The sequence below is a fragment of the Acyrthosiphon pisum genome, chromosome A1, assembly GCF_005508785.2.
Source record: "Acyrthosiphon pisum isolate AL4f chromosome A1, pea_aphid_22Mar2018_4r6ur, whole genome shotgun sequence".
NCBI lineage: Eukaryota > Metazoa > Arthropoda > Insecta > Hemiptera > Aphididae > Acyrthosiphon > Acyrthosiphon pisum.
In genome coordinates this window covers 97,818,467-97,843,491 of record NC_042494.1, presented here as the reverse complement: position 1 = coordinate 97,843,491, position 25,025 = coordinate 97,818,467, and the positions used below count along the sequence as shown (strand labels likewise).

The 25,025-nt window shown below is 26.3% G+C and overlaps 1 protein-coding gene across 2 annotated transcripts in view; it reads left to right on the top strand.

The window, feature by feature from the left end:
• LOC100575196 overlaps positions 1-15,329 on the top strand; it is a 61,306-nt gene extending 45,977 nt beyond the window's left edge. Inside the window, exons 2-7 of one of the 2 annotated variants that reach the window (XM_029487865.1) lie at positions 4,422-4,627; positions 8,838-8,973; positions 10,840-10,973; positions 13,367-13,453; positions 14,922-15,099; positions 15,184-15,329. In XM_029487865.1, the coding sequence (XP_029343725.1) occupies positions 4,422-4,627; positions 8,838-8,973; positions 10,840-10,973; positions 13,367-13,453; positions 14,922-15,099; positions 15,184-15,254 (812 nt within the window). In that variant the 3' untranslated portion in view covers positions 15,255-15,329. The remainder of the gene's footprint in view (positions 1-4,421; positions 4,628-8,837; positions 8,974-10,839; positions 10,974-13,366; positions 13,454-14,921; positions 15,100-15,183) is intronic. The other variant, XM_029487866.1, reaches the window with a different exon arrangement.
• The last annotated feature ends 9,696 nt before the right edge of the window (positions 15,330-25,025 follow it).

The following is a 25,025-nucleotide window of genomic DNA, read 5'->3' as shown; positions in this document are numbered from 1 at the left end:
AATGTACCTACTTGTTACAAAGACTTTCATAAAATGATCTTACAGAATAAAATCATAAAAATATCAAAAGTACATAAACTAGTCAACACTTTGTTTTGTAGTCATCTGTAGTTCTAATTTTGACGAAATTGTATATTTATTTATTGAAATAAATTATAACACAATATTGATTTTAAAATTATGATTTTTTTTTTATTTTGAAAATTTTAAAAATTTTATCAGGTATAGGAATAAACTAAACATATGGTGTAAATTTCAAGTGTCCACAGTTATTCGTTTTGGAATTATAAGAAAATAAGAAAATCACTACCTAGGAATTTAAGAAATCTAGTAAATATCCAATGTTGTAGGAATTTTAACTTCAAACACTCATAAATATTTTCTTATAGATATTATATATTTTTTTTGATGAAGGTAGACAAACTTATATGAATCTAGTATTACATTTTTAAATCAAATTTTTCGTCATATTATATCATTAAATTCAAATTTAATACCATCCGCTATAGCGAGATATACAGCGAGCCACTTGTAACCTATACTGTACAGCAAACCGACATCCAATTACCCACCTTTTTAATGTTATTTTCGTGATTTTTTTACAACAATTTTAACTTAAAGTTACAAATATTTTTTAGATTCTGAGTGGAACGATGAATGTATTGATTTTACAATGTTGTGTGTTTTTTTTTTTTTTTTTTAATTTATTTTTGTGTCTATCATCACCTTTTAGGACAGTAAAAGTGCTTGGATTTTCTTCAACAGTACCTTTTCAGATAGGAGAGTGAATCTCGTTGGTACTTTGGGGGGTCAAAAGTAAATTATTTTTCCAATAGTTTTCAAAAGCGCCGTGAAAAACAAAAGAAAAATTGAGGAAAAACGGGAATTTTTACGCAAAATCTGTTTTCGAGAAAATTGATTTTAGTTTTTGGTGTAACTTTAAAACGAATGACTGTAGATACATGAAATTTTCACTGGTTGTTTATATTTCTATTTTCTAGCACATGATAAAATTTTCAAAATATTTTGATTTGTTTTGAGCTGTTTACGGACAATTTCAGTTTCCAATTTAATTAGTTTTTTTTTCTATGAATGTCAATAAAACTTTATTTGTTGAGTAAAAATACTTGGAAATTTAATACAAGGCTCCTACTATATTGTTACAATGAGATTTGAAAAATATTAAAAATCCTTAGTCACAGTTTTTTTTATTAGCATTTAAAGTTCAAAAATTTACAAAATATGTAAAAATCAAGAAAATTAGCAAATTATTTGAGTTAATAATTCGTAAAAAATTTTTCTTTTAGAACTAAGATTTTAAAATGTAATACAAGATTCTTATAGGTTAATCTACCTTTATCGAAAAAAAATGTCTATAAGAAACTCAAATTAAATTTTTATGAGCGTTTGAAATTCATATTTTTACAACATTTGATATTCACTCGATTTCTTACGTAACAATTTTCTAATTTTATTGTAATTAAAAAACTAATGACTGTAGATACTTGAAAATTTCACTGAATGTGTATATTAGAATTTTCTATACACGATAAAAATTTGAAAATATTTTGACTTTTTTTGAGCTGTTTACGGACACTGTCAGTTTTCAATTTGTTTAGTTTTTTTTATATAAATATCAATAAAATTTTGTTTGTTGGGTAAAAAATCGTGAAAATTTAATGCAAGGTTCCTGATATATTGTTACAATAGCAGTTGAAAAATATTAAAAATACATAGGCACAATTTTTTTTTATAAGCATTTAAAGATCGAATTTTGACAAAATTTATCAAATTTTAATTTGAATAATTATTTTGTAGTTAAAAATTTATAAAATGGTCAACTTTTATATCTAAGGATTGAAAATTTAAAACAAGATTCCACGTAAGTAGTTTATTCTGTTACCAAATATCTAAAAACAAATAAGCACAGTTTATTTTTATACTCATTTTAAGTTCAAATTTGGATGAAATTACATATTAAAATACCTAGAATTACTATTTTAGTTATTTTGTTGCGATTGTATAATATTATTCGTGGGTACATGAAACTTCTAAAGTATACTATTATATGATTAATTTGGAATTTATTATTGATACCTATTATAGGTCAATTTTTTTTTAATACTATAGATAAGTATACCTATAATAGGTATGTCTAATACCTAGACTGACAAACCATCTCCGCTCAGAATCGTTTTTCTTATACAGTGATATTATATCATTGAATTCAAATTTAATACTATCCATTATACAGTGACCCACTTGTAACCTACTGTACAGCAGAGCGACATCACGACTTACCGCCTTTTTTTTTAAATTTATATCCCTGGTGTTTGGGGATCCTTATATTTTTTTTTGAAACCCCAAGAGCTCCGTGAACAAAAATTTTGAATACCAACTGTACATATTAAACATCAAAAACGAATTGCATGGAGTACACGTGGAATTTATTGCAATATTAATATAGACAAATAGGTTATCAGTAATCACTAATCACCAATCGCCTACTACATATTATTTTATATTATAGCATCATATTGGATTACTTATAAGTTAATATTTTTTTTAAGGTGAAATAATTATAATACAGATCCGTGGTGATCATTGTTCAGTCCCTATCAATACTCCATTGTTGACTACGTTGGGTTTTTTTATTTTTTTTTATTAGGTACGATTATTGTATAAACAATTTAAAATGTCATCCAAATTAACTTCTTTTTTAGGTTGTATACTTACGTATAGGGTATTTTAGGTTAAAACGTTCCGAGCTTTGTATTTTCGATTCTATTAACTGCTGCAATAAGCTAATAAAATGGTTTAAAATAAAAACTGTTAATGTATTGGTATTATTTGAATTTTATATTCATGAACATAAATCACAATTATTATCATTTCAAAACAATACTATTTTGAAAGGAACAAAAGTTTAATCTTTGTAGGTTTTATTTTAGATAATTAAGGTTAGTAACGTGTTACATGTGATTATAGTAAGTACTTTATGCAATAATGTGTCGTATACTTATATCTGCAGATATACCATTCCATTCCATAATACCATTCCATTCCACGGAACACCAGTTTGGAAAATTCTAAATACCAATATTTAGTTTAATTTTGAATACATTTGTCATTTCTAATTAATCATTATTCAATCCTAAGGATACATACTATGTTACAAAATATATTATATAGGTATATATAGAATAACTGATCAAATACGAACAAATAATAAGAGAAGGTTTAAAGGTACAATAGATATAATGACTTTCGCATATCCCAGTAAAATTTAATTGTTAGGAAGTATTTTTTTTATTCATTAAAAAATATAATTTCATATAATTGCTATGGTCAAGTATGTTTATTCGGATATAAACGGTCACTCGCCGCGCGCGCGCGCGCGCGTGTGTGTGTGTGTGTGTGTGTGTGTGTGTGTGTGTGTGTGTGTGTGTGTGTGTGTGTGTGTGTGTGTGTGTGTGTGTGTGGTATGTATATGGTTAAGTTTTGCACAATGGCATGTCTCTATTCTATAGCAAACATAATTTGATATTCAGAATAGCTTTCCCATTGCAGATCAGGGATACAGACTGGTAAGGACGTTATATGGATAGACCTCACAATATATCATTCGGTCTACAAAACCCCCTATTATTCGGTATCCTTTCTTAAACCCAATCACTATACATCATCCAAACAGTTCAATATAATGTCTGTCCAGAAAAATGTTTAGAACCATATGCCTTATAAATAGAAATAATTTTAAAATCTTACCTATATTAAATTTTAATTAGAAAATTATTAAATAATTTACCTACGTGGTAATTTAGATTCTGAGCGGAGCGATAAATGTATTGATTTTACAATGATGTGTTTTTTTTTATTTTGTTGTATCTAATTTTTGTATTTAATTTATAAAATGTTCAAATTTTATAGCTATAAGGATTGAAAATTTAAATCAAGGTTCCAAGTAAATAGGTTATAATAATATATAAATTACTTCATTCACAATAATATCATTGAATACACTTGGTAATATCATAGACTGACTGACCGTCTTCGCTCAGAATCGTTTTTCTAATACAATGGTATTATATCATTGAATTCAAATTTAACACTATCCATAACAGTGGTCCACTTATAACCTACTGTACAGCAGAGTGCCACCCACTAGCCCAACTTTTTTTATTTATGGCTTCCTTAAAATAGTATTTATAATACAATACTACAAAAGTACAAAATGTTGACTGCCGGAATATTTTTAAATAAGATATTAAGTTATTTATAAGTAAAAAAAGTATTAGCATACATAGTTAAAAAAAAATTATATTCATTGTAAAATTGTGTTTATATGAAAATTATTTACTATAGTATATAGACAAAATAGTATATTAAATGTATTTATTTTTTTATTTATATTGTTATAGTGACATTAGCGTTGAAAATAATCGACGTACTCGTGCCAAGGTACGCGGATTTGAAACAGTCGGTAATACTTGGATGCAATTTCGACATAGGCCATGGTAAACTATACTCTGTTAAGTGGTACAAGGATGATCACGAATTCTACAGATTCATTCCAGAGGATCGACCAACCATCCAAGTTTTTCATCTTCCTGGTATTATATTGGATGTTAGTACTTTTTTTCATTTAAAATCACTTAGGTAATAGGTAATAATATATGTACTATCTGCATATATATTAATATTTATTACAACATACAATTCTAATAAAAAGTTAATAATATTGAAAAGAAACATAATATTAAATTATAACAACTTAAACAACTTTATTACATTCTTAATAACTGGAAAAATCAAATGAAGATATACGCACAAACTAAATTTATTTTAAAAAGAGAAAAAAAGAATAAAAATAATTGTTTTCCAAAATATATTTTTAAAATAAGATTCAACTTCTCATTGATAATTATATTCATAAAAGTATTTAGTAAATACTAAATACATAAAAATTTAACTTTAAAAAATCAATTTAAGTAGGTAATAATAAAAATGGATAGGTATATCATTTTAAAATGTTTTAACTAAACATAGTAAAAGTAAAACAGGTATTTTAAATAATTATTGAAAAAAACGGAAAAAATTTCTATCCAGAAACTATATAACTAACAAGAAATAAAACGTGTGGAAAATTAGGCAAAGTATAAATCTTAGTTAGGACACCCTGTTGGTAAAATAAAAATATCTGCAAAATCTTAATTTAAATAACATTGGTAATGGGTTATTATAAAAAAAACACACTTTTTTTATTTATTTTGAAACACACCTTTTTATACTGAAGTAACCCTCAATCTTTAGTTTATATTATTTTTAATGGTGAATAAATTCGTAAACTTACAATATAAGTTCCAAACTTTATCTATTAACCATGAAATTCGTAAATATCTTTATTGCCTTTTTTCTAGAAAGAAGATAAGGAATTATTTTACGTTCGTTCATAAGCTATAAAATTCATACTTCCTTCTCAAAAACGGATGTTATTATGGTACCTAATTACAAATTTTATAGTTAGTAGGTACCATTGAATGTAGGCACCTAACAAATTATATGCTGTCAATTATTGATAATATATATGTATTAAGTACCTATATATAGGTACATAGTTTAAGTATTGATACAAATGTTGAATTTCATTAAACAAACTTAGGTACTAACGCTACACCCAATAGGCAATACTATACTCTATTGTTTCTTTAAGATGTGACTTACAATTCTATACTAATAATAACTATAAAAATAACAGTAGGTTAACAAAAGTTTATTGGGTCCGATCACACCTTGTAATTAATAAGTACATTATTATGACAGTTAATAATAGTTTATTTAGTGTCTTTTGGGAATAGACATGATAATATGAAACGAACAAAAAATAAACTACACATTGACAAATATTAAAAATTGCTACGTAACTAAAAAGTAGGTATAACAATTATTTAACTATACATATTACATACATTATGTAAAAAAATTTATTTTAAAATTGTTATGTCACATTTAAGTACCTATACCTATCACTAAAAAATAAAATACAAATAAATACAAATGTCAAAATTGTTATATTTTAAATCTAAAATACTTAAACAATAATTAAACAATTAAAATTTGACATTGAAATATAAAATAAATATAAATGTTTGATGATTGTATTTTAATTACCTATAAACAAAATAATATAATGACCATAAAAATCAAATCTGAATGTGACGAATAATTCTTTTGAATTTTGAAAATTATTTTATTTTCAAATATAATTACGCTTAAGACAGTAAGACAGTACATATTTAAAATACTTTTCAAATACCTACTTTATTTAAAAAATATTCTAAATAGGTACTATAAAATAGTATACTCACAAAACTGCTATATGATCATATGAAATATTACTTCATCTTTGAAATATTTAAATATTAAATTATACAATTACTACCTACATAATAAATATTAAATATATACAATGAACCGTCAAATAAAGAGATTTTAGTACATATGTATATATACCTATATCTTTTAAAAAGTAATAAATGAACGCAAACTAGAATAAAATAAAAATAAACATGGGTAAATATAAAAAAATATACAAAAGTAATTATACGATGTTGTACAATATATTCTTCTATATATCATACAAACATATCCAACTTTATTATGTAATTATGTCTACAATCTTAAGTTTGTTCATTTGTTTTTTTTTCATTCGCATATACAACTAGTCAAAAACATAAGTAATATATGTGAGTAACTATAATTTATAATAATATATTATATTTATGTTACGCTAATAGCTAAGTGGTTGAAGCAAAATAAACATAATTTAAAAAAAAATAATAATTATAAATATAGCCATATACATTATACGTACCTACTACATAATATCACCGTGTATTAATTGAAATAAATTAATCTAATTGAGTTCACTGAATACTTTAGTTCTACTTTTCAGGTAATAATGACAAAAGAAAATATATATTGTTGTTATACAATTACAATTCAGATAGGTAGTAAATAATACGGTTCTTTTAATAAAATAATTTTTTAAATGTTAGGTAAATTAAATTAAATTACCAAATTATTATTTTTTACATTTAATAGTTGTAATATATTTATATATATATATATATGTATAATATATGTAAATATTTGGACAATTAGTACTTCCTTTGATATCAGCTAAGCATTTAGCTACGGCTAATTCTTCTAAGTCATGTGTGATTTCTTTAAAATATCCTGGATATTTATATTGTGAATCAGTTTTTTTATATATCTACCCGGGGAGTTGAATAAACTCCGTTTCGTACAACGCCAACAATTAACAAATATAGGTAGTTTTTTTTTTTTTAATTTGTCGAATCGTATAATAATTAATATGATGTGTGAATAGTGAATATCCATTTAAACATATTATTATTTGGTTTTTGTTTGACAAAAATTATAATATTACTTTCAACCATAATAATTTTAGCTATATAGCAAATAAATTATAAATTAAGAAATTTTAACAACGATCTTACAGTGCGTAAAGTCTAGAATAAGATAATATTATATCAAACACACGTTATAAAACTGTCTGTCAAGCTTGTCATTTAGAATCATAAAGTTAAATTTTTATTTCCCAGTGGGAACTATATTTTAGATATGTAAGTAACGAGGTTTTATTACGTAGATTTTATACGTAGGTAAGCTATTTGACTCGGGATCAAAAATTAAGATAGAAAATACGGTATTTTAGATAAACGAAATTAGGTACTCCTGTGTAATTTTTTTTTTGTAAAAATTACATTTGGTAGAAAATTTTTTTACAATATAAGCCTATTTTACTTTGTGGATTTTTCCAGGACTTTTTTACCATTATATTTTATTTTTCCATATTACCAATTACCGAGTTAATTTTACCTACTCATAATAAATATACATATAAATCATATAATTTGATAATTGTATTATTAAAATATAAATTTATCTGCAAAAAAACCAATTTATTATTTTTATCGTAATAACACTACCTAATATCTATTAACAAATTATACACTATAAGCAAGTTTATAAGAAAATTATTAATAATTGTTAAACTGATGTATTCATATAAAAATAATAAAATGTTTATTAAGTTATATTTAAAAATGAAATCAAATTTATTCATAATTTAAAAAAACGCATATTTTTATTAATTTATAACTATAAAATTGGTTTCATTTTAATTAAATTATTAAATAATTCCTTATTAAAAAAACATTCACGTACTAGTAATAAAAATATATTAAGTGGGTACGTTTTTTAAAGATTTTTTTATTTGTACATTTGGTAGCTTTTGTATCTACTCTTTTTACTTTTATTTATTTTTGCAATGCTACTTTATAGTTTACTCTGTAATTCTAAAATAAATTACGTCTTATGTTTGATACTGATATAGGTACCTAATCATTTGAGATAATATATCACTTGAAATTTAGATGCCTAGTTATTTAGAAACCAATTAATTATAAAACCAAATTTATTTTTAGTTAATTATGATTCTGAATCATACATTACTACACTATATTATAGTATATACATTAATGATACAATATTCAATTTTAATCTTTTTGCTCAAACCATAAGTCTGACTATTAAACATTTCAATTTTAATTGTCCTTAGATCATAAAAGTTCTTACCTATACATTTTTAATTACATAGGTATATTTAAAGCAAATTAGGTATTCGTTTATATTATTATTCAAATCAATATCGTAGCTTAAAGTTATTTCTCATTAAAATATATATTATTTTTGTCTTATGTATAAAAATTAATAATCATGGTATAATTAATAATATTATGTTTGTATAGTTATCTCATTGTAACATGCGAAAAATCACACTAAGTAATCTCACGTTGCAAACTAGTGGTATATATCGATGTGAAGTCTCGACAGATGGACCAAAATTTGAAATGGTTTTTAAGTCCGCGAACATGAATGTATTAGGTAAATATTAAAACATATTGATAAATTACATTTTTGTAAATATAAATAATATGACCATACAAATATTTTTGGACAAGTAGGTATACCTATAACGCTCTGCTTTACAATATTGGTATCGAGTGTATACCTACCTCATCATTGCGTAGGTCACTGTAATAAATGTGTTGAATTTAAATGCAGTGATAAATCATTGTATGCAAAAAACGATTCTGAGTCAAAATATTTTGAAAATTATACCATGTATAGAAAACGCTAATATGGATATAATAATAGGTACATTTGGAAAAAATATCAAATATCTACAGTTGTTTGTTTTTGATTTACAATAAAATCTAATTTAGGTACCCAAAAATGGTTTTACATAAAAAAAAATCCCATGTGTCAACACTTATCAGTGTTTCCCTCCCACTACTCTGTTGTGCCCTTAAGAACATAGAGTATTGTAGTTTAGTCAGTTAAATGTTAAACGCCGAACCGCTCGGAACTCAATGTCCAGCGTGTACAATGTGATACCTATGTTAAAGTAATAAAGTATAAGTTCTTTCTGTAATAAGTAATTGTTGTTTATCCATATATCCCTAATTGTACCTAGCTGTACAATTATTTCAATACCGTCATTTTTGAATTTCGATACGAAATTATCTTTCGGGACTCAAATAACACGTCAATAAATATTTCCGATAGTAAATTTTCCTTCGAACACATATAAGTTATCTGCTCTTATCAAATTTGGAAGCACGTAGTTTGCACCTAGTATAAAATATAATAATCTAAGACCATATTAATATAATAATATGCGTAACATTTTAAAACTATCTCAACAAATTAACAAAAATCGCTATCCTTCGTTTAAATATCTAATTTTGACCAAATTTGAATTTAAAATACTTATAAAAAAAATCATGTTAATATATTTTTTAATTTGTTTAGTTCTAGTATGAATTACTTATGAGGAACTTGTTTTAAATTGTCAAGTCTTTGCTATAAAAATGAATCGTTTTATACATTTTAACCTACAATAAAAATTTGAAAAAAAAAACGTGCCTATTTGTCTATAGTATTTTTAAAAAGCTATGACGAAAATTTATGAGGAACCTTGCATTAAAACTTCTAGTTTTTTCATATTTAGAATGATAATATTAATAAAATCAAATTCTTATCTCAATGATTTTGAATTTAAAACGAAATCCATCAATATAAAAAATATTAAATTCACAGCCCTATTTATACGTAAATTATTAATATTTTTTTTAGATTTACAAATATTTGGCCACACAACACAATTTTTTTCATAAACTTTCAAAAACTATCAGCTAACTTTCATTTAGAATTGTATGGGTATTTAAAAAAACCCATATTTAGACTCTGAACTAGTATTATTTTAACACATATTCTTAATGACCAAACGAGATTATCGATTATCCGTCAAACGATTGAACCAATTTTATATGTAGTCAAATTGTACATTTTTAAAAATGGATTTTCTTTTTTTATTAGAATAAAATAAAATATTATAATACTAGGTATATTTAATATCTGTGTAATATGTACTTAGTATATAAGATGTTTCAAAATAAATAATTTTCGTATGTACCTACCTAGACATGAATGTCTTTAAAATATGACATTTTCAATTGTGTGTAACTATAAACTATAATCTATATACAGGGACTGAGGTACCTATACCTATAATCTCATAACTATAACATAGTTTGACATTTTCACTGTACCTACAGCTACTCGATTTCCTTTTTAGTTAAACAGTATTTAAAATATTATTGTTTACACTAGACTATATATACGAATAACACCAAAAAATCGATATATAAAAATGATTAATGTAATAATAAACGATGTTATTGACAGAATATCCGGAAGGGAACCCTTTGATAGAGGGTGTGCTTAATCGTTACGCGGTTGGCGATCTCTTGTCGGGAAATTGCACTTCCTCCAAATCTTATCCGCAGCCGTTGATGACGTGGTACGTCAATGGCGTTCAGGTGAGTTCATGAATATTAGTAGAAAATTAATATCTTAAACTTAAATTAGATTAATTTTAAACAACACGTCATAGACACTAAATTATACTTTCTGAATAATTCAAAGTATAATGTTAATTTATAAAAGCAAGTATACCTATATTTGCTACAGGTAGTCATAGTTAAGCCATTGTATAGGTATTCAAATTATATTAAAATTTTCTTCAAAAGTTGCTTATGATACATGAATATATTATTTATTTTTATTTAATACAGCATTTGTTGCAAACATTATATAGGGAAAGCGGGGTATTACCGTATGTGGGGCAAAACCGTATAATCGAGAATCGAGATTTTATTAATAATTGATATCACGGAAGAAAACTGAACACACTAATTTGAAGCTTTTTGTTTGTTTATTTATTGAATATGATAATTCCTGTGTTTAGACATCACATATTGGAAAAAAAAATATTTTAATAATTGATTAAAAACACTTAAAATATTTTCAAATATTTAACAAATAAAATATAGTATTAAAAAAAATTGTACAGATATGTTTTTATTATTATTCAATACCTTATTAAGTGTAATTTGCATTTCTAGTTTGGATACATTAATTTATCTACTTAAAGTTTATTATAAAGCTCGATTTATATTAATAGTCGTTTTGGGGCAAAATCGTATGATTATACCACAGGATTACATACGGTTTTACCCCAGGTGTGGGTGTTGTTATGTGTACAATAAGTAAATTTAATAGACTTTAATATACAACAACATAAAAAGACATGAGGACGGAATCCCACCAACGAGGGAACGCTCGGACTTAGGATGGACGAGGTTTGAGATTTTCTGATTTATTTATTATTTATTCATTAGATCTAGATCAGCGGATTTAATAGAGATACCGACCAGTGTTTTTTTTAATAGATATAGGGGATATTCGGGAATGTGCCTTAAACGGGCTAAGGTAGAAACTAGTGGATTTGTGTGGTTGTTTGATTTGGTGTGGATTTTTTTATAGTAGTATTATAGCGGTGGCCGAAATTGTTTCGATTCTAAGACTTTGTTCTGTGCAGTGAGATTTGAGACGTTCCGTGGTGCAGATGTTATTTGATAAGGGAAATTGATTGAAAAGCCTGGATGTTTTGTATTTGGGAAGACTTAGCACATTTCCATATAATAATGCCATATAAGCCAAGATAGGAATTTTAGCATTGATTTATATATTAATAATTTATTGTTAATAATTGAGAGTTTTTATTTGAGTATCGGCCGTATTTAGCGTATAAAAAAAGTCTGGTGTTTAGCTCCTTTCTTTTGGTTTTTAAATACAGACCAAATGTTAAAGTTGTCTAAAGTTAGACCAAAATATTAGCAAGTTTGAATTTTAATTGGTATTGGTTCTATCAACATCAACTTCAATTTCAACTTCAAATAATATTTCTGGATGGTTTTTATTTGGTTATTAATATATTATTTTTATTATTATATTATTACTGTTCACTGAATTAAATATCCAATGATCATGACTAATGAGTAATGACCAACAATGAATTATTATGGACATTGAATTATTTATTGATTAGTATAATATTTACTACGTGCTTATACATTTATTTTTTGAATTCGATACATTTATTTATTTATTTATTATATTAACTTTTTATTATTAATATTATATCGCTTATTAATATATTATTATTTCAAGTATTTTTCATTCATACTCAGGTACTTTAATGTTAAAAATAATATTTAAATAGTGTTTATTGAACTTTTTAGGATAATACGTATGTATTTGTATATGTATGTTCGAAAAAGGATATTTTTTCTATATTATTATAGTAATATAGGTGCAGTTGGAAAGTGGGCATTATAATAATTATTTAATATTACGTTTATTAATGATGTGGATCCCTATATTATGCCATATGGTATGAAATGTATAATTAATACGAGTTTGGGAGATAAACACATTCCAAATGTGTGTTGCAATTTTGGGAGAAGCCTTGCATTTTTTTTTTAATAGCAAGAGGAAACTCAGAAGGCCAAATCCTCTATAAACAACTTACTTACATCACATACATACATTTAGGAAAATAATGCATTTTCCTACTTATAAAAACCCCAACTCTCAGTTACCAAAATACTTGTTTTATAACTTTTACAAAAAATATGATATAATATCCAAATTTTCAATTTGAAACTTATATAATACTAAAACCATTATTTTTTTAAATTTTTATTTCATTGTTAACAAAATATTTATGAATAATGCAGAACTCGATTAATTTTTTTCATCAAGTTGTCTTATTGCATGGAAAATGAACAAAATAATATTGTATTATAATATTGTCAAAACAAATAAATTTGGATAAAAATTGTATTTATATTTATTTTATTTGATATAGGCGAGCAATAATCAAATGGAGAATTATCCTGTGTTGGTCAATCCTGAAGGCCCTTTATATTCAAAAGCGGTAGGCATTCGATTTAAGGTATGAATTTAAATACATTTATACTTTTCCGATATTCATTATATTTTAGTGAACAAAATTATCTCGCTTTGAATAATTAATTCCTCACTTCAAATATAATTTCATTGCTTCGAATACAACATCTTAACTAAAAGCACAATTTATTTCCTCTCTTATATATAAAATTGCTTAGCTTCGAAACTTTTAACATATAATATGCTTGTGATAAATGTCATGTCTCAACTCTCAAGCGAGGAAATTGTGTTAAATTGTGAGGAAATTTATGTTTGGAGAGAAAAGTATTAGTAAATACATATTCGGTGGGAGTGGGTTAATTGTGTTGGGATCAGGAAGCATTCTTTGTTCAAAGCGATGAAAATGTTGAGTGAGATAAATAATTGTCCTTTTTAAAAAGTTGTATGTTTGAAGCGAAAAAATATTGCTTAAAACTAGGAAATTTTGTTCCTAGCTTCGAAAAAAACACTTCCTTGCTTTGAGTATGATTTCATCTCATTTTTACCTACAATTTTCTCGCTTTGAACATAGTTTTCTCTTCGTACAAACAATTCCTCACTGTGAAAATAATTGCATTACTTCCGGCTTCAAATGCAATAATCGTCTCGTTTTGTGCAAAAAAAAATGTCTCACTTTGAATAAATTAGGTCCTTGCCTCGAACATACGTTATCGCTACTTCCATTAACAATTCCTCGTTTCAAACATGATATTTCCTTGCTTTGAAATTGGATATTTTAATTATTTACCACACGCAATAAATTAATATATTTCTACCTTGAATCTAAATAACATTGAGTTAAAAAAATTAACAATTGCAAACTATTTTCGATTTAAAATAAACATTTTTGTTTTCAAACACCTAGACCTGAAAATAGAATAGATACAAGCTTAAGCTTAAAGTTATTATTAATGATTTGTCAAATTTTTGTTGTTAAAATTGTACATAATTTATAATGGACATTTAAAAATGAAAACTATTATTTATTACTGTAATATTATACATATAATATAACAAATAAAACGAGCTCAACGAAAAAAATTTCGCAAACATAAGTTGGAAAATATTTGATATCAAACGTTGGGCTCAGTTTATTTTTCAACCTAAAATTTAATAAATTAGAGTCCAGTTATGGCACATGGTGTATTATTTAAATAGTTAATGATTAGATATAGCTATTAGTTATTACATTATCTAAACTGTTGTTTATTATAATTGGTAGAACGGTCCAATAAACAACAATAGAGATCGATATTTTTTATGTATCCTACTCTCATTATAATGCTTATAAATATATATTATATTTTAAGTGATACTATTATGTGACATTGTGACAACATTGTGGTAATATGTTATAATTTATCAATTTATTCATCAATAAGTCTAGAAAAACCAATGATATTTAACAATTGTACATAATGGTTTTAATATGTAATATAGTTTTAGTGTTTTACTAAAGAATAATATAAAATTAGGTGGAGAAAGATCATTTTCAAGGACCCAATGAAGAGCTGGATTTAACTTGTGAAGCAAGCCTTATACAAGAACAATTGAAATGGCGAAAAATGATAGTTATTCAATCACTCACACAGTCATATACAGAAAACATGTTCCTAGAGAAGTACAGAAATAACATAAATACAATAAATCCTGGTAGGTACCTACATTATTTAAATAATTGTTTATTATTAAATTATATTTATAATGAAAAGTGATTGGAATTTAATTTGTTAACAGGGAAACATATGTCGACTCTGGTAGCTCTTTTTGTAGCATCATTCACACATATGATAGTACACGAAACGTGACAGAACCCCGTTAATTGTATTTTATGTACAGATATGTAAATTAACATTTTTTCATAATAAACTCACAAAATTGAAGCACTTATTTTTTTTCTTTGCATCAAAGTCTTTTAAACACTCATATAATATTTACATATAGGTATTAGAAGCAAATGTGCAACAAAACACTCGATCAAACCTTTATTGCGTAGATAGGTAGGTAGATTATGGGTAGGTACATGCAAATATAATAGGTAGGTACCTATTTATGATATTGATTAATAATTTATGTTTACCACTTTGTAGTTCACCAATTTTAATTCATATTTCTTCTTTTATTTTTTATTTTTCACACCAACTCAATGTGTAAAATGATTTCAATAAAATCTACCAACAAAAAAATAGTTTTATGACAATTAATCAATTTAAACACATTCATTAATGCTTATACAATTTTAAAAAGCCAAAATATGAACTAAAATATTAAAAGATGAATTATAATAATTGTAATTCATAATTATTATGTATGTAATATGTACGTATTATTTGTTTGTACTTTATATTACAAGAATACATTTTAATTTTAAAGTTGTGGCCGACGAACATTTTAGAAAACGTTTCCCATTTTTGACGCAATTGAAAACACTGTAAACAAATTTTTGTTTTTTGTTATTTGTAAGAGAATAAACCCCTTTTTAATTCGTTTTTTTGTATTCTAACTCAAGCTGTAACTTCCACTCACCATCCTGTCATTTACATTTTCTCATTTATAACCATCGTTGGCCACCGAATGCTAAAATTCGGTCGAGAAGACAAAAACAACAGGACAAATCGCATTAAAAACATTTCTAACGAGCTACCGAGAATATCCCAAGCTAAAGGATGTGGAGGAGAGGAACATTCCTCTGGATCGGCTCAAGCTCGATAGCGACCGCAATAACTTTATTTAATTATATTATATAGACGAGTTTTATACACTTGGTTCGTCATATATTTAATATATCTTTGTAAACACTGAATACTATGTAAATTGTTTGAAAAATACAAATTTCGTTTGGAGTAGGTAACATTGTAATAGTAAATACCGAAATATTCCTGATTTAAATTTATCAAGAAAAGTGTTCAACAATGGTGGATAAAAATAATCTTTGTTTAAATAAATTTTAATAATTAAAAATATAGTTTACATTTTTATTATTTAATAAAACAAACTTTGTATAAATTATTTGAATTAAGTACATGTTTTAATCTCCAATAATTATAGTGTTATAATTTATAGGCTTTATTATTTAAACTTCTACAAGATAAATGTAATGTAACTTAAATACAAAATCAAATAATAGTTATCAGAATAGTTGGTAGGACATAGGATTGTAGGAATGATATAATATAATATACTAGGCACTGGCCGACTCTGGACCCGGAAATGCTTTGCTATTGCTAGCTTGCAGTATACGTAAAAACATATATTAATGTTAATATTATCTATGATTACTCAATATTCCTTGCAGACGAAAAATATCTAGTAGCATCAACTAGCATGCTACTTATAATATATACCTATGAATGAAATTTTAATATTTTATTAGCCTAAAAAATAAAAAAAAATTTGGTCTAGCGCTGAAAATGTTTTTGGTTTTTACAGTTTTAAATCTAATGAGCCATTAATTTATATACAAAATACATGGTGTCCTTGTTTAATTTATTGTTACAATAAGTATTATAATAGTATAGTAACCAGTAGCCAGTAAGTATTAGAATATATATTTTATAAGTATAGTAGGTAGCTATAAGTATCATTAACTATAATACTATAACAAGGGACGGAGTGGTCGAGCGGACTAAGGTGTCGGTTGCGACGCGTACCGTCACCGTTTCGATTCGGCCACGGGCGGCATTTTTCTTCAGGCAGTCACGGTGTCCGGAGAGAAAGGCTGCCCATCCCGCACCCGAGCATGGCAGATACCTACGGGTGCCTACTTAAAAATTCTGCCAAAACCTCAACCAAAAAAAAAAAAAAGACTATAAATAATTTGCGTGCTCTGTTTTTTTCAACAAAACCAACCGATTTGTATTACGAGCAACACATAGGCATTTAATTGAGTTTTAATATATTTTATAGAAATAAAAATTGCTAAAAGTTATTCAAAACTATATTTAAAAAATATTAAAAAATTGTTCAGTCTATTGTAATAGTAAAAAAAATAAGTAAATAGGTATTAAAACTTTAGAGAAAAAACTAAATTAAATTATTCATATTATAGTCTCCCTTAACATGAGTATAAATGTATGATATACCGTTAATCTGAGTGACTTGATCCAATTTTAGCATTAATTTTCTTATTCTGAGCTGAAAAAAATGGCAGTTATCTGCTTTAATAATTTATTGTCACGTAAGGCCCTAGAAGTTAGAACCACTTAATATTTCGTAAAAATATTCCAATTAAAGATCAAAAATTGATGAGATAAGAAAATAAAATTAAATATGTATTGCCTAATATCTATTGCCCGTAAAATGGTAAGGTAAATAAAAAAAATTGTTTATAAAGTATGCAACTGCCTATCCTAATTCATACATCCGCGACCCGCCAATAAGTATTTATAGATACCCATTCTGATTTAATTTATGATATTATTATCCTGGATTAAAAAATAATTAAAAATACAAATATTTTTAACAGGCTAAGTTTTTATAACTTGCTTTCAGAACCCTAGTAGGTATAGTGATAATTTAGACATTTATTAGAATACCTTAATTGGTAAGGTAGATAAATTGCCTTTTTTTTATAGATACAGAAGTAAAAATCTTTTAACCACATTCATGTTTAGTCATATATATAGCGTTGACTAGGTAAGATAAAATTAAATATAAATTTTATTTTGATATTCACTTCTTACAAATTATAGTGTAAAAGAATGGTTAGACAAAAGCCACCAGCAGGTTATCAATATTTAAAATCTATATAATAAAAAATAAATTTGAGTTGATATAATGAAAAAATGTTGGAAGGGGTCTGCTGGCGCCCGCAGCCAAATGCATTTTAGAAAGCAAAAACATTTACAGTAGGATCAAACACTAAATCATTCAACTACAATCCTCAGATTCTTAAACAGAAAATACTATTCACAGTACTTAAGAATTAATTAATTCCCTAAGGAATGGTTAGACAGAGGCCACCGGCCAGTTATCGATATTTAAAATTTATACAAAAAAATCAATTTGAGTTAATATAATGAAAAAAATTTTGGAAGGGTCCGCTGGCGCCCGCAGGGAAATGCATTTTAGAAAGCAAACAAAAAAATTTAGAAAAAATTTTACAGTAGGAACAAACACTAAAGAATACAAACTACAATCTCTAGATTCTTAATCAGAAAGTACTATTTATTTATTTTTTCTCCATTAAATAATTATTATTCAGAGGGAACCAGGTTATCAATGATTAAAAAGTCTATACAAAAAATCAATTTGAGTTGATAAAACGAAAAAAAATTTGGAAGAAGTCCGCTGGTGCCCGCAGGAAAATGCATTTTAGAAAGCAAACAAAAAAATTTACAAAAAATTTTACAGTAGGAACAAACACTAAAGAATACAAACTACAATCTCTAGATTCTTAATCAAAAACTACAATTTATTTATTTTTTCTCCATTAAATAATTATTATTCAGAGGGAACCAGGTTATCAATGATTAAAAAGTCTATACAAAAAATCAATTTGAGTTGATAAAACGATAAAAAATTTGGAAGAAGTCCGCTGGTGCCCGCAGGCAAATGCATTTTAGAAAGCAAAAAAAAATTTAGAAAAATTTTACTGTAGGAACAAACACTAAAGAATACAAACTACAATCTCCAAATTCTTAATCAGAAAATCTATTCACAATAATTTGTCCATTACAGAATGATTATTCAAGGGCACAAGCCACAAGCCACAAGGTTATCTATACAAAAAAATCAACTTGAGTTTGAAAAAAAGTTGAAGGGGGACGTGTACACCCACGGACAAACGAATTTTAAGATTCAAAAAAAATGTACAGAACAAAAGAATAATCTGGAAACTAAATATTGCAGTAAGTTTTTAACAACCAACCAAAGACTAGGTATTGTTTACATTAAAATAAACGAATAATTATGATCAGAGGTCTATCTCCGTTGCTTAAAAGTATTAGAAAATATATGATTGAATTTTATTAAGGATCAAAAAAATTTTAATTAAATTCTTCTGCACGGGCTATTGTATATGATTGAAATTTATGGACATAACATAATGTTTAATTTAAAATATTATTGTGTTTCAAGCTGGGGCTGCAGTAAATTTTTAATTATAATCTTTAAAGATTAAATACAATTAAATGCATAGGTAATTATCAGATTTTATTAGTTGGAGTAGTTAAATGTATGAAAATTGATACTTAAAGAATTAACTTAAAAATGAAAGAAAATGATAAGAGGTTGATTAATTTTAAGAAGCAAAAGCTGAAGTTTCAAATAATGTTGTAGGTTAGAAATTAGATTTAATACAATTTGAAAAAAGTGGGAAAGGAACATTAGAGATTCTAAGACTATAGGATACCAAAACACAAAACCATATTTTTAATTAAAACTAATGGCTTTATACCTATAAATATAGAAACCTTTTAAAACACCGTCGATCCTAATTAATTTTTACATTAATATTTTGTTATATTTTTAAACAAATTGATATTGTATTTTGTGGTAAAGAAATCATTAATTATGGTTGATTGTATTTATTTTTTTAAATTATACTGGTGCAACACTAGCCGGCAGTCTTTAAAACCGTGTTAAAAATTATGATAATTAGTTAGGTTCTATTTTCCTACCCTATAGCCTGACCCGAAGCCTAACCTGACCTAACGAGTAATATTTAATTATTTTCTTTCATTGTTATGTTCATACCTTAACAGTTAGTAAGAAAAGATCATTGCAAATCTCACGACCAGTGATGATAGTCGCCTATCATCACCATAACTTCAACTAACCATAGGTTTACCTAACTATAACCTTCTTATGACTTATTAGGACACTTTGAATAAAAAGATCCCGAGTTAGTTTCCAAACTTATGTGTTTGATTATCGAGTTGAAACGTTGATTATTGACACCTTAGGGCTTAGATCATACCTTAACCTAACTATGGATGGATCCATGCCCAGCTCACCCGTGTAAACAATTTGAATCACATATAAGCGATCAACGAGTCTCTGACGTTTTTATAGATACACATATGAGACATTTCTCTTCGCACATCTATCAGAGTCAGAGACTTGTCATTAGTATGTGCTCAAAATTATCGGAATATGGACCCATTCACAGTATATGATCTAAAGTTGACACAATAACACTATGATCGCAACTTGAAAATATGATTGGATGTAAATTGTAAAAGTAATAAGTAGAGTGATTAATATTTTTTTTTAAAACTATTGAAGCTCAATGATAACTACTGAATAAAAAAGTGATATCTTTCAGACTTGTGAGACACTTTTGAAGACAACACATGAAGATGAAAGGTGTTTTTTAAAACAACATTTTTAATGATTTTTTTAGCTTCATGTTTTTTAAAAATACTAGGATAATGTCGAGCTTTGGAGCAACTTTATAACGTATTCAATAAATTTTATTTTAGGCTTATTGAAACATGATATGGAAGGTCGTCTAGTGTCCACAAATATTTCAGTTCATAATATGAAATCCCAGCCCTGTCCCCCATAATCTGATATTAAAAGCACAGCCCACATTCATATTCTTTATGCAAAAAGTAAATTTAAGACAAATTTGTAAATCAAGGCACAGTCTTTCTTTTGTATTAATATTTGTGATTTCATTAATTTTCAGTAGCTTATATAATTAGATTGGGAAAACATAAGACAATATCATTTACACAAGGCTGTGGTCTGTGACTAACACAATCATTCTTTTATAAAAGTATATGATATAGGTATCTTCTATTTTTGAATTATCATTTCATTTTTATTCATTTTTTTTTTTATCATTTTTTTGTCTTTTACTTTATTGGTGAACGGCACTTTAACTACGGTCCCTCGACCTGCTGAGACAACCTTGAGGCATTTCCTTTTAGGAAATTAATTAAATCCTCTATCATAACTCTTAATTCAAGAGTTTGTAACTAATACAATCATAATATAATATGAGTATAGTATATTTTGTAATATTTTTTTTATAATTTACTGTTAATGAAATATCAATTTTGTATTTCTAATATAATATGTGCTGATATTTATCGACATCACTTGCACCATGGCCCCTCGATATAGTAATGAGGCGACCCGGCATATCTCTTTTAGATAAATGATTAAATACCTACTCATTCAAGTCTTCCAATTTACTAAACATTTATATTTTGTAGATAATTTGGATAATTTTAAGAAAAATTTGAAATTGAAGAGAAACTTTGTGAAGTAACAAAATATGTGGTGTGACTTGTATACATTTGAACACTTGTTGTAATGTATTATATTAAGCTTTAGTTAATTTTTTATAATGCACTATAATAAACATTTGAACATTTATTACAATATAGGTACGTATATTATATATCGATTTCAAGATATGGTTTTTTTTAGTTTTTTTTTTTGATAATTACCTACCTACCTACTATAATACAAGACACTTTATTTTTATAATTTTTATATATATAGATAACGGTTTGTTACTTGGCAACCATTTATTTATTACTTGGTTTATTAAAAAATCTAATTGATATAAAATAATGATTAAATAAAAATAGTTTTTTTATTGATCCCAATATTTAAAAATAATGTTTCGAATAAAATAATAAAAAACAATTTGGATGTGATTGTAGGATTATATTATATTTATTAATTTCGAGGGGGGAGATCCAGGGGTACTGGACCCCCCCCCCCTCAGACTCTATAAATATCGTGTTATATTACATAACATATATTGATAGATTATATACACTGGTATAATATATTAATATAAGGTTATTTATATACCTATTGCAAATATACTAAAATAATATGTATATACTATATAGTAGGTACCTTTGAAATATATATTATTTTAGATTCTGAGTGGAACGATGAATGTATTGATTTTACAATGATGTGTGTTTTTTTTTTTATTTTTTATTATTTTTTATTTTTTTTGTGTCTGTCTGTGTACACGATAAGTAGTCGAAATAATGCTTTGATTCTCAATTTCAGTATCTTGTTCAATTGGAAAGTGAATATCGTTGGTGCATTGGGGAGGTCAAAATTTAAAATTCCCAGTAATTTTCAAAAGCGCCAAGAAAAACCAAAGAAAAATTAAGGAAAAACGGGAATTTTTACGCAAAAACGATTGTTCACAAAATTGAATTTGGTTTTTGGTGTAACTTTAAAAAATATGACCGTAGATACATGAAATTTTGACTGAATGTTTATATTAGCATTTTCTATACACCATAACATTTTGAACTCTTTACGGACATTGTCAGTTTTCATTTTTTTTTCTAAAAATATCAATAAAATTTTATTTGTTGATTAAAAAACCTTGAAAATTTAATAGAAGGCTCCAAGTATATTGTTTCAAAAGCAGATGAAAAATATTAAAAATCCTTAGTCACGGTTTTTTTTATAAGCTTTAAAGTTCAAAAATTGACAAAATATGGAAAAATCACGAAAATTAGCAAATTATTTTGAGTTAAGAATTCGTAAAAATTTTTCTTTTTAAATCTAAGAATTTAAAATGGAATACAAGATTCCTTATAAGATTATCTACCTTTATCAAACAAAAAATATCTATAAGAAGGTCAAATTAAATTTTTATGATCGTTTGAAATTCAAATTTTTACAACATTTGATATTTGCTCGATTTCTCATGAGACGATTTTCTTATTTTGTTGTAATTAAAAAACGAATGACTGTAGAAACTTGAAAATTTCACTGAATGTTTATATTAGCATTTTATATATACAATAAAATTTTGAAAATAATTTGACTCTTTTTGAGCTGTTTACGGACATTGTAAGTTTTCAATTTTTTTAGTTTTTTTTTCTATAAATATCAATAAAGTTTTATCTATTGAACCAAAAAGTGTAAAAAATTAATACCTGATATAATTTTACAATAGCAGTTGAAAAATATTAAAAATACATATGCACAATTTTTTTTTTATAAGCATTTAAAGATCGAATTTTGACAAAATTTATCAAATTTAAAATTGAATAATTATTTCGTAGTTAAAAATTTATAAAATGTTCAATTTTTATATCTAAGGATTAAAAATGTAAAACAAGATTCCACCTAAGTAGTTAATTCTGTTACCAAAAAATCTAAGAAATACATAAGCACAATTTATTTTTATAGTCATTTTAAGCTCAAATTTGGATGAAATCACATATTAAAAAACCTGGAATAACTATTTTAGCTATTTTGTTGTGATTATATTATTGAAACTTCTAAAGTATACTATTATATATTTATGATAGTACCACGATTTGTTGTTGATGTATAATGCGTTATAAGTACCTAATGGATATTGTGATATGATTAATTTGGAATTTATTATAGATACCTATTATTGGTCAATTTTTTTTTTAATACCATAGATAAGTATATAAGGTACCTTATACCTAGACTGACATACCGTCTCCGCTCAGAATCGTTTTTCTTATACAGTGATATTATATCATTGAATTCAAATTTAATACTATCCATTATACAGTGACCCACTTGTAACCTACTGTACAGTAGAGCGACATCCACTTACCCACCTTTTTAAATTTAGATATAATATAAAAATGGAGACAAAAATGTATAACAATTCATCAATCGAGAATGGCTTGTCCGATTTGGCTCAAATTTTTTTTAAGATGTTCGTAACTGCCAGGAGAAGGTTTTTACGAAATAAAATTTTAGGAAAATCCACCGGAAAGGTAGGAAATCTCAAATCTGTATGTCAAAAATACAACAGTGGCGCAACAGTGCATTATATTATATTGGTTACTATTGGTTAATCGGGCATGTTTGTTGATTTCATATAATATAAAAATAAATCGCAGAATGTGTTGCTAAGAGCAATAATTCTACTGTACGTGTGTTGTGACTGAACTCCTCCTAAATAGTTAGACCGATTTGAATGAATTTGTTTGTATGCGTTTGCGCTTATTCGTCTGATTTTTGTACGGTTAGGTTAGGTTAGGATTTTGTATTAATGACAAAGTTTGAGTCACATATAGTTGGTACACTTAATGGGCAACGAAGTGCACGGGTTCAGCTAGTTTAGGTATAATATACAAAATTGCAGATCTTTCCCCGCGAACTGATAAAAACAATGTATATTTAGATCGACCGCAGACTAAGTGGTTCATTCTTAACGTGAACAGCGAATATTTTAAGGGTGGACTGAGAATAAAAATTGTCCCCGGGGAAACTGAATTTGTCCCAATTTCGGGTTAGTAAAATATTTATAAGTTATCGGCCCGAATTTATTCAAGCAGCCCATATTTTTGCCAGGCTCAGGTGGGGATCGCCCACCCACCACTCTAGCCAGTCCGCCCCTGTTCTGGACGCACTCGGAACATTAAATAACGGTAACTTCAGGACTAACCCGGGAAACTCCATATCATGCTGCTATCTGCGCCTATCTGTTGCAATACATAAACATGGAACATTATTGGGTACCTAACCATAATGTATACGATGTATAAATGTAATTGACTTGTAAAAAAACGTAATTGACTCTTTCTGTGAAACCTACGCCATTTATAGAGTGCAGAGCACCGGTGGCGAACTCAGGGGGGTGGACCCCGGGACTG